The 12,149-nt window shown below is 41.8% G+C and overlaps 1 protein-coding gene and 1 pseudogene across 1 annotated transcript; both read right to left on the minus strand.

Moving 5' to 3' along the window:
* Positions 1-1,202: 1,202 nt before the first annotated feature.
* On the minus strand, positions 1,203-6,056 carry LOC143885580 (3-ketoacyl-CoA synthase 4 pseudogene; annotated as a pseudogene).
* Positions 6,057-8,517: 2,461 nt separating this feature from the next.
* Positions 8,518-11,099, minus strand: LOC143884587 (3-ketoacyl-CoA synthase 4-like). Its single transcript, XM_077388236.1, has 2 exons — positions 10,045-11,099; positions 8,518-9,859 (listed from the first exon to the last, which is right to left on the minus strand). The coding sequence occupies exons 1-2, from the start codon at positions 10,642-10,644 to the stop codon at positions 8,846-8,848; spliced, it is 1,614 nt and encodes a 537-aa protein (XP_077244351.1). The 5' UTR covers positions 10,645-11,099; the 3' UTR covers positions 8,518-8,845.
* Between the last annotated feature and the right edge of the window lie 1,050 nt (positions 11,100-12,149).

The following is a 12,149-nucleotide window of genomic DNA, read 5'->3' on the forward strand; positions in this document are numbered from 1 at the left end:
TTTAAAAAAAATGTGTAGTACCCTGCCATCAATCTTCCAACGAAGGCCCTGTCCAATCAGCATTTGAGTAGCCCTTAATTTGTAACTGCTTGGGTCTATTGAGAATACCTCTATCAGGAGATCCTTTTAAATATTTCAAAATGAGCGCTACTACGGAAGCCGAGAGGGAACCGAACAAATCCCTACGTGTCACATGGCATGGGAGGTGTAATATTGCCATATTAGTTTTATGGAAAAACAAATACCAAAAAAATAAAAGAGAGAACATGATTGCTAATGTGTGAAGAGGCTATTTGTTCGGTTTCACTCTCGGTCCCTAACTCGGTTACCATATCATTACTCTTTCAGAATATATTAATACAAATGACAGCATCCATATGAGGTTTCACAGAACCCCACATAAATTGGCTAAGTACATAAACGGCAAAAGAAATATTCAGCCTTGTAATTGACAAGTAGATTAGCTATCCAACTAACCTTCTATATCTTACTGGTTCTTTAAGGAATTATCCCTCATTTGTTGTTAACTTGTAGGTGGCATCAATATGATAGTCATTAGTCAATAGGCTTAGTTCCTAGTAGACCAGTTTCAGATAGAAGATCCAAAATATACTTCTGTCGGGAGAGGTTGATACCAGCTCTGGATCACGCTACTTCCATTCCAAGAAAATAAATTAATCGTCCAAGATCTTTGATTTGAAATGTTGCTTCAGATGTAGCTTCAACTCCTCAATGCCTTTATGAGCATTTGCCTGTATCTATAATGTCATCAAAGTATATAATGGGAGCAATATGTCCAGTTACAGTTTGATGAATAAATATTGGTGATCCGCATAACTCATATGTATCCCACAGGACACAACAATCTTGCTGAAATTGTCAAACCAAGATCTCGACGATTGCTTCTGACCATAGATGGCTTTCTCTAGTTTGCATGCAACCTTCACTCTTCCTGAGCAATAAATCTAAGTGGTTGCTTCATATAGAATTCCTCTGCTAAGTCTCGATTCAAGAAGGCATTCTTTTTTTTTTAATGGTCCAAGAAGACTTCTTTACGTCTAGTTGATCTAACGGCCAACCCATGTTTGCAGCAATGGATATCATAACCCGAACGGAACTCAATTTGGCAAGCTGAATGTTTCGAAGTAGTCCATCCCATATGAGTGGGTAAAGCCTTTGGAACCTAAACGAGCTTTAAGAAGTTAAACAGAACCATCTGGATGATACGTCACGGTATAGATCTGCCAGTAGCCAACCACCTTTTTCGCAAGAGGTAATGGAACTAAATTCCAAGTGTCAGAAAATTCAAGGCAGCAATATGCTCTTGCATAGCAGTAGTCCATCGAGGATGAGACAACGCTTATTGATGAGGAGTAGGAGTAGAACAAAAGGCCATCACGAGAGCAAAACTACAAAAATTTGGGGAAAAGCCATCAAGAGAAACAAACTTAGATCATATTTTTGCTTGGACGAGATGGTCGCAGGATCTAGGAGATGGTCGGAGGATTGGCAGTGCTCCTATTGCCGCTACCAAGATTTCAGTTGGCGAAAAAGATGTAGAATATGTAAACAAGATAAAGGGGAATCGGCTTTGCTGTCAGGGGGAGGAGACGAGTCTAAAGAGAGATCGAAATCAGGCGTAGGTTCTACCTATGGAAACTGGTTCTGCTCTCCCTGTAGGTACCTTAACTTCAAATGGGGGATAATTGCCGTTGGTGTCGCCGGTTCAGGACCTCTTCCTTTTGGACAACCCGTGCTCGTCCTATACCTCGATTGGAGATTGATTATGGAGAGAGCAATCGTTGGCCTGATACTGGTAAAATTATTTCACAAGAGATTGGAGGTAACACGATTTTGACCATCTTGGGTAGGGAAGTAGAAGTCCGAATGGATTCTCTAACAGCCTGTCTGATAGGGAAAAAGAAAGACCACAAAGGATCTTTAGAGGACCTCTGCCTTTGGGCACAAAAAATTTGGGATATTCCATCATTGCAATGTCCCTGTATCTTGGCGGAGGGTGAACTCCTGTTTATATTTGAATCAGAATTGCAAGCCTCGCTGGTCCCCTCCAAAGGCGCGGAAGCTCTGGGGAATCATTTGATCTCCCTCTCACCGTGGAATAAGGAATTTATTCAAGGAGAGGAACCCTTGTGGGTCAATTTCTATGGTATCCCGTTACACGTTTGGGCCGCATCTACAGTGGAGGCTTTAGGGAATCTTTTTGGTAAGGTCCTGGAAATAAAGATGGAAGGCAATCATCAACATTGTATGAGTTTTGTTTCGGCCAAAATTTTAGCCCCTCGATGGAAACTTTTAGGATCATCTGTTAGAATCGGGTTCTAGATCACGTCTATTCCATTGGGATTGAAATTCCAGAAACATTAGACGGCTATTCTTGAACTAAATCCTCTTCGGGTCCTGCTGGCTTGGATTTTCCGCCATTGCCGCCGACAGAAGGCCATTTGAATTCTCCGAGACTGCTTCCGGCGAATTTTCGTCCCCTATTCTGAATTCAAATTTCAAATCGGTCCAGGGCGCGCTGCCCAAAGACGGATCCGACAAAGGTCTTGGGATCGTCATACCTGAAAGCGAGAGCCTTTCATGCCTTTCTCTAGTAGGATACGAGTCAATTGACCTTCTCCCCCTAGGCGGAAAGTATCGTTGCTGGACCTATCTACCAAGTTGAGCAAAAAAGGTGGTTACCAAGTAAAAGCAAGGAATATTGCCTCAGGTGAGACCAACCCTGGCATAAAACTCAAGGCGAAGGTGGCAAGATCAAAACTTTGTTCAACCTATCTGGAGAAATCCGTCGGAGCAATAAGGGTGCAAAGCAGTAATCGGCTCCCAAAACCTATCAAATTAACTTCCCATCTGCCCAGAGTTGGGTTCGCCTTCAGTTAATTCACCTTGAGGCCCCTTGCCATTAGTAAATATTGGCTGTTTAGATCGGGGGGCCACCTTCTAGTATATTCTAGGTGGCGTGAGGCCTTTAGGTTAAATCGTGAAGTACAAGCTTCCATAAATTTATTTCTTTTTGGTAAGAGGGAAATGGGCTATAAATTTCCCTTAGCACGCTACCCTAAGCATCGTGTCTTAGTGACCTGTGGACACTTCTTTATTCCCTTAGTGATTTGTCCTTATTATAAAGGGGCGGGAATTGGTAATATCTGGGGTCTGGGTTTCTAGGGCATCCGGGGTATAGAGTTTGACGAATAGTAAGACTACCAAAAGAAAGTCTTTGGAGCCACTAGATTTTTTGGGTAATTTCTAACTTCAACCACCGGGATATGGATAACGAATCTTCTTCGTGCTCTGGAGGTAGGAATATGATGTATCTCATGGAGATTCTGGTCCTAGAAAACGTTCTCATGATAATGAGGTCCATGACCTATAACGAAGAGAGGGCCTTTATCAATGATCCGACCTACAAAGAGTTGTCGGGTGATCTTCTCCGAAAGCAGTGGGAAGCATTTAATCTAGAGGCTGGAGATCGACCTTTCACCAGTATAGGCCCTGTGGGATGGGCTCCGTCAAGGATACCCATTCACCGTTGTACGAACACCCTTTCTTCCAACTGATGCTAAGAAAGGAAAGGACTGCGAGGCGGTTGAATTGAGAAGCCAACAGGATTGTAGGTATTCGGCTGGTGGAGGAGAGGATCGCCAGCAGAAAAAACCCTGTATTCTTGAATAGGCTGCCGGAACACCTTCTCATTGACATGCCGAATTTTCAAATCAAGCACATCATGGAGGAATTGGAGAAGTGCTCAGCATAGGAGAGCCGACTGAAGATCTAAAAGGGCATCCTGAAGGGATTAATGAAGATGGAGAAACAATCGTGTGGAATTCTGAAAAGAAGATTGTGCATGCTAACGGAACGACGAAGGAAAGGAAAGATACATGACTGTTTTCTTTATTTTAAGGCTTCTCTCTGGTTGGGTATGCCCACTCTAGTTCTCATTGATATTTTGTATTGCAGGGGGATTACTCGTCCCTAATGCTTCTCTAATTTCAATGAAATATGTCATTTTTCAATAGAGAGAGAGAGAGAGAGAAACAAACTTAGAAATAGGATGATTGGTTGGTTCCGGATATGGATCGTCAACCAAAGTCACTGATGGTGGAACAACTTTGATGGTTGATTCTTGATTTGTTCGATAACTTCATCAAACATAAAATTTGGTGGGCCGAGGAGATACCTCAATATGAGATAAAGTTGGAAGAATGGGACCATCAAATTGGAGTGAAGATGCGATAGGAATCAGGAAGCCTTAAGGACAAATCAGAGATAGCACAAAGACCCAAGCTCCGAAGCCCCGGTTTTGGTATGGCATGACATTCTACATGGGAGATCCCCTGAAGAGTGCCATTATCAAATTTGGACGTAAGCACATCCTTATGGTTTCGTTACTAATAGCAGCAGTTTCCCTACCACCACCTCGCCCAAGATCTATTCCGGTTCTAGTCGAAGAACCATCGGGCCGATAATTGACCTAGTGACCGGGGTAGAGCTAGTTGGAGAGACATTATCTAGGTCCGCTCAATCAAACATAAATACAATTCGAAATGAGCGCACATTGCCAATCTAATTGGTACTCATACTTTCATAAGGGTTTTATTATCAAGTCCAAGTGCCAATTTCATTTTGGGAGTATCATGGGAGTGCCATTATTAATAGTAGCTGTTTGTGACTTAGTCTTTGCCACATGGCATGTTCCAATTGGGAATTGTTTATGTGATTAGGATTAGAGGTTATTTTTAGAATGTTAAATAAGACAAGTAAATGACCGCATCAATCAAAGTTACTTCTGTTGTGTGGATGAGTGGAGCCATCTATGATCTCCAGAGGACAATTATCGATGTAATCAACTCATGTACTCTTAGGAGATGGCTTCATAATCCGGAGCGAGCGCCTGCCTGAACTGTTACATTTGAATCCACTCCCAAATGCAATTTGCCAAATGTGGTTGCCCTTGCACATCCTTCCCTTGGCCTCCAATGTAAGCTAGCTCATACCAGATGGAACTAGAGTAAGTGTTGCCAAATCGATGGAGGGTCATCCTAGAAGCCTCGACATGGATGGAGAGGAGCTGGAGCTCGTCAATCACAGCTCTCCCACCAGCGTGTATACAGAAGTGATCAAACACAAGCTTGAAATCTGGGATGTAGGGCTTAATTTTGGCATTGAACAGTTTCTTGGCCACAAGAGTGGCGAAGAATCGAAGTGGCTCGCTGATGGGGAGTACAAGAGGTCCAAGGGTGGTGATGTTGGTCTTTAGGGCACATATGGCAATGGCCATGAAATCCTTCGACAGAGAAACACCGGCCATGCCAGCATCATCTTGCTACTAGTAGACACGGCGGAAGGCCTTGTCATCAGACCCACGATGCATCCTGACAACATCTACGAGCTTGTACTTAGAGCAGCTCTGATCTGAGGACTTGTTTGAGAGTGGTACAGCCGTGCCGCCCACACGAAAGAAGCAATTGGGTATGAGCATGGACTTCTTATTCCCAAAGTACCAATTAATGTTCTACGTGCTAACCACTACAGCATAAGTGCTCCGGTGGGCCTAGAGGAGGTCCTTGGCGAGGTCTATAGCAATGACACCAGCACTGCAACCCATCGAGATTGAAGCTGCGGATATTGCCCCTAAGCTTGTACTTATTGAGGATCATGGTGGAGAGGGAAGGAGTGGGGTTGAAGAGACTACAATTAACGACCAGGATTCCAATATCTTTGGGTTTGACAAAGGAATTGTTGAGGAAGAGGGTGTCCACGGCGCCGAACATGACTTGTTTAGCTTCTTCTCTAGCAGCGACCATGGAAGGGCAGGGAGGGAGATAATGCATAGCTTCAGGAACATAGGTCCCTTTGCCGAGGCCGGAGTGCTCGAGAATCCGGCGCTGGAACTTGAGGGAGTAGTCGACAAAGTTGCCGGCGAGTTTTGAGTGTCCCATGAACTATTCGAAGCAGACTTTGAGATGGGAAGGTGGGCGATAACAGGCCTAATCCACAAGATAGACGGGGCGAGGGGCGCCCTTGTTAAAATCCATTTACAAGGGCGCTCCTATTGGTCCTTCTCAACAAAGTGCATTTATTGTTCCTTTAATTTTAAATTGAAATGGACCAATGGGGCACCCTTGTAGCTCGTTTTTGCAAGAGTGCCCTTCTCTCTCTCTCTCTCTCTCTCTCTCTCTCTCTCTCTCTCTCTCTCTCAATATACCCCACTCACTAATTCACATCACTTGAGATATAACTTAAGTGACTTAAACAATAAAGTACAATAATGCCCCCATCTTCTTATAAATGACACAAAAGAACACTTGACAAGAGTAAAATGTGAACAGAAGACATAATCATCCTTACTACAAAACTTTCATACAAAGAGTACAAGATGGAAGTCTTCAAAAAAAAAAAAAAATACAAGATGAAAGGTGGTCTTGTATTGCTTGTATTGTTTAAGCCTATAACATGTTACATTTAAGAACGATAAGGTGCCTTGCTGGTGAAAAAAAATCCCATAGAGCTGCCTATCAAACATAATAGAAGTTCATAGAATGAAAATTCAACAACTCGAATAGGACCAAAATGCATCAAAAGCCAATCCAAAAATAAATAAAAGTACCAATATGTCGAGATTTTTTTTTTTGAATGGAATATGTCTAGATAATTATAGAAGAAGAAGAAGAAGAATTGAGTTTATCTATCATTGTACAAAAGGAAATCACCTAGATTGTGCAAGGACAATACATGCATGACATACTCTGTATTTTCAGTATAGATAGCATAGGTGCGCAGCTGCAAAGATGGGCATCCAATCTCCAACTATCAATGTGGCCACAACATATCTCACTATAAAATGGAACAAAAACCAGTTAGGGTGAAGGAACATTAATGACAACTAATCAACAAATCTGATAAATATCAAACATCTGATGGATAAAACTGAGATTTAACTGATAAGGCAATATGATGATGGCCAACTATGTCTATAAAGGAGTAATACTGGTCCCAACAAGGTAGACTTAGAGTAGCCAGAGTGACCACAGATCACAAGGTGGGTGTCCAACTGTCCATTGTTTTGTCATTGTGGAAGATAGCACAAAAGACTCTGTCCATAACATAGTCACAAATTTTGTCTCGGGAATTTCTCAGGAAGGGTGTTTCTCTAGATATTTTAAAATTTTCAATAATTTAAGGCTTACTTCAGGAAAAAATTAGAAAAATAAAATATATAAACTTATAAAGTTTAAGAACAAAATTAGGTCTAGAAATAATATAGTGAATTTATCGCGTAATTTTTGTGATTTTTTTGCGATAAAAAATAAAATATGAAGATATGTTGATGATTTTTCAAAATCTCGAGAAATTTTTTTGAAATGTTGTCTTTTTATCGAAAAATTGCAACAAATCGCGATATTTTTTAAAATACCAGAGGGATTTGTGGCTATGGTCCATATCCATAACATAATTTCTTTGAGAACTATGACTCAAGATGTGTAAGAAATCTATAACCTCTGAAAAGTCACAATAACAGCCTTTCACATGAAAAGGAAGATTAAGAGAAACTAACTACAACAATAGAATCCTCAGTTAAGACCACCATGTTATCATGTTTTAATATAATAATGACATAATTGAGAACAAGAAAAACAAAGAAAATCATTCTGCACAACTAGAAATACCATGATGCAGCAAATGCCAGTTTGAGAAGATTTTTGATAGATCTAGGCTCTGTATGGCTGTCTAAGGCCACATCCTTTTGTATGACTTCAGAGCCAGCTTTAGAAGCTTGTCTAGGACCACATCATGCCTTCAATGGTCATGGATTGCCATAAAGAAATCCACCCCATACATTCATACAAATCAAAGAGCGCCAATCAAACTGCTGCAATTTAGACCCCGACATGCTTCTAAGAGATTTGATAGATCAAAGCAAGGATCATTGTAGGTAAGTAAGATTTTAAAAATAAATAAACAAAAAGAAACATGGTAAGTTGAATTTGAGCAGAAGGCTGAACCAATTGGGTATGTCAAGAAAGAAGGCCCCACTGCTATTATCCTCACACAAGTCTCAAGCACATATGCATTTTGTTTGTGATTTTGAATTTCAGTGAAGGCTAGATCTCATCTGCAAATTACACCCCCCACCCCCCCCCCCCCCCCCAAAAAAAAAAAAAAAAAAAAGGTACTTAAACCAAAGCAGTCGGATGATTCATAAAGGTTAGATTTCATTTGCATACTTACCCAAAAAATAAGTACTTGAAGATAAACCAAGACAGTTGAATGATTTATAATTCTCTTCAACTACTTGAGTAATGATGATCGTTGAAAAATTCATAGGTTACATCAAACACACAACAGACCATCCTTTACAAAAGGAAAACATAAACCATCAAACCAGTATTTAATAGCTTGTAGACCACATCACCCATAAAGATCCCTGGTATTCAAGTCATCAATTGGTGGACAAGACATAACCTCAAATGGGAGATTGTACTTGAAAAAAAAAAGTAAAAACAATGAAATAACACTACTTAACAATTATGCCATGATGGAACATCCAGGAAGCTCTCTAGAGAACATAACAAGTATACAGCTTGAGAGTTTGAACAGTGATTAATAGGGTACATGAATAGCAATCCAAGAATTAAGATTACTTGCACACATACAACAGAAAAAGATAAACCAAGAAGAAGGAGAAAGACAACATTATGACTTTCATAAGAATAACAGGGGATGGAAACCTCAGTGAATCCATTAAGGTGGCCTAGACGGGTAATGCCTTCAAGATTCATTAAGAGATCCACGCGCACTCGATAAATAACTGCATCAATCAAAGTTATTTCTGTTGTGGCTGTGTGAAGCCATCAATGATCTGAACAGGATAATTATCAATGCAATCAGCCCATGGACTATTAGGAGATGGCTTCACAGTCCGCAGCGCTTGCCAGACTGCACTGTTACATTTGAAACCGCTTCCGAATGCAATTTGCCAGACGTGGTTGCCCTTGCGCATCCTTCCCTTGGCCTCGGTGTAAGCTAACTCGTACCAAATGGAACTGGAGGAAGTATTTCCGAATCGATGCAGGGTCATCCTAGAAGCCTCGACATGTATGGGCAGGAGCTGTAGGTTCTTCTCGAGCTCATCAATCACGGCTCTCCCACCAGCGTGTATACAGAAGTGATCAAACGCAAGCTTGAAATCTGGGATGTAAGGCTTAATTTTGGCATTGAACAGTTTCTTGGCCACCAGAGTGGCGAAGAAGAGAAGCTGCTCGCTGATGGGGAGTACAAGAGGCCCGAGGGTAGTGATGTTGGTCTTCAGGGCACCTCCCGCAATGGCCATGAGATCCTTGGATAGAGAAACACCGACCATGCCAGTATCATCTTGCTCCTGGTAGACACAGCGGAAGGCCTTATCATCAGACCCACGATGCGTCCTAACAACATCTATAAGCTTGTACTTAGAGCGGCTCCTATCTGAGGACTTGTTGGAGAGGAGTACGGCCGCGCCACCCACACGGAAGAGGCAATTGGGTATGAGCATAGACTTCTTATTGCCAAAGTACCAGTTCTGAGTAATGTTCTCCGTACTAACAACTACAGCATACGTGCTCCTGTGGGCCTGGAGGAGGTCCTTGGCAAGGTCTATAGCAATGACGCCGGCACTACATCCCATCCCACCAAGATTGAAGCTACGAATATTTCCCCTGAGCTTGTACTTATTGACAATCATAGCAGAAAGGGAAGGGGTAGGGTTGAATAGGCTACAATTGACGACCAGGATTCCAATATCTTTGGGTTTGACAAAGGGATTATTGAGGAAGAGGGCGTCCAAGGCACCAAACATAACCTGCAATAAAGCACACAGTTCTATCAAAACAAAAAAACAAATAAGAACAAGATATAGTAGGAAAGAAATAGAGAAAACAGTGAGTTAATTCAAGGAAACTCGGCCTCCAATGTGCTAACAACACTAAAACATGATTATTAATCATCTAAATAAGAAGGAAAACAGTGATGTAATCATGTAACAACCTGTTCAGCTTCTTCTCTGGCAGCAGCCATGGAAGGACGAGGAGGGAGAAAATGCATAGCTTCAGGAACATAGGTCTCTTCACCAAGTCCAGAGCGCTCCAAAATCCTGCGCTGGAACTCAAGAGCAGAATCATCAAAGTTCCCAGACAGTTTCGAGTGTTCCATGAACTGTTCAAACTTGACCTTCAGACTGGAAGGAGGGCGATAACAGGCGTAATCCACAAGATAAACAGGGCGAGGACGAGTCATGATGTAAACAGTGGAGCCAAAGACCAGAAAGGCGGAGCAGACTAAAACGCTCACCAGGTTATACTGGAGATGGAGCCAAAGCTCTCTGACATCTTCAGGGTTAGTCTGCGCCGCCTCTAAAAGGATCATCACAATGAGAGGGATCAAGAACAGAGTTAAAAGGTGAGTGATTAGGTAATGGTACCCTAATTTCACATATTTCAGATTCACACTCTGTAAAAAATCTGGCAATCTCCGGCTCGGCGGGATCTGGATCTGAACCCCGGCCGCGCTCCCTCCCCCTCTCCCGTTGCAATTAACATTGCTGTTACTGTTGTTTTCGCCTCGCTCTCCTTCTCCTCCTCCTCCCATCCTCTCTATTGCAATATAAGATGAAGAAGTACTGGTATTAGCTTACCAAAAAACAGTAGAAAAATGACATAAAAAACGTGAAAGGGAGAGGAGGATGAGGGAGAGTGAGATCAACGGATAATCTCCCCTTTCTGCCTCTCCCGAGTAATCCTCAGAGTATATTCGATTCGAAAAGTGAGAGGGGGAATGAGATTTGTGAGAGCTCGAGCAGATCTAAGTCTAAAAGAGTCTCTCCAAACTGTTTGATGAAAAGCCCCAATGAAAATCCTCTTTCACTTTTTGGAGTCAAACACCACCAGCCGAACCTTCCACGGGGTTTCCTTGCACGTCTCCTGATTTTCCCCCTTTTTTTTTTTCTGATTCAAGCCTTTGCATGGAGAGAGAATCCAATCTACAAGTAAAAAGGCTCATAACAAATGACTCCTCTCGATGCCTCAGGACTAAAGCTAACTCTTCTTATATAACCTAAGGGCGCACTGTACTTCGTTAGGTAAACGCCTTGCGTCATGACTCATGATAGAAAAGGCTACACCTTAAGGTGCCCTAGGAAAAATGATATTTACACTCCTTTTTGTTGTTTGTCTTTTTAGTAAACCTGATCTCATTAACGCACACTTTTGTTTGTTAATTGTATTTTAATGTGGATCTTGAGAGAAAAACAAAAAGAAACTGAAATGCGGGGAGGGGGTGGAAGTATCATTTTTGATGATGGATTATCTGGGTTACAATCCAAGACGGAGGCACCTTACCTGTCTTAATTAAAGATTGTATTTCGATGGATCTGGAGAAAGAATGGGTCGAAATATCATTGGGCTGATCTCAGCGTTTTGGTAATGGCACTCAACTTGAGAGTCAACAACCACTACCGTCTACTGGTGCATCGCGACGAGGTGCTTTTACTCTTAATACGACACTCAAAACTCTTAACACGACACCTCATAGCTTTCCGGCTTTCCCTATTCGAATAGGGCAGTGGTATATTCGCCCCTTTTTCTTCCCTGGGCCAGCCCTCTCTAGTCTATTTATGACTATCCTTTTACACTACCAGCTAGTGACCCAAGGACGAAAACAAAGGGATTAAAGGCACTCATTGGGCCCTACTTCTGCCTATGTATGTAATCAGATCCGTTGATCATATCAACAGAACTTTGATGGGATGATCCTAAGCTTTTTATTCATCAAGTCTTGGTTTTGATCCTGGCCACAAAGACTTAATTGTACATACCTGGCTTGTCTTTTCTTTTCTTTTCTTAATTGCATTTTGAGAGCTTTTTGGGAACCGTAATAACCTTTTGACAGTCCTTTTATACTAGAAGACAAGATGCCTTGGTGAAAATATCAAAACATGGTTGTGCTGGTATCATTTCCCTATAAATATTGTTCACAATGAGATTTTATATGTAGTAGGGACCGCTTCTTAAGATGATCCAAACGGTTCATTTGATGGGCCACAACTTAAATAAGTTGTACCCTGTAAATCATCTCTATAGGATGATCATAACCTT

This window comes from Tasmannia lanceolata, unplaced genomic scaffold (assembly GCF_043159265.1).
Source record: "Tasmannia lanceolata isolate RefF3 unplaced genomic scaffold, GAP_Taslan_0.1 ptg000008l, whole genome shotgun sequence".
Taxonomy (NCBI): Eukaryota; Viridiplantae; Streptophyta; class Magnoliopsida; order Canellales; family Winteraceae; genus Tasmannia; species Tasmannia lanceolata.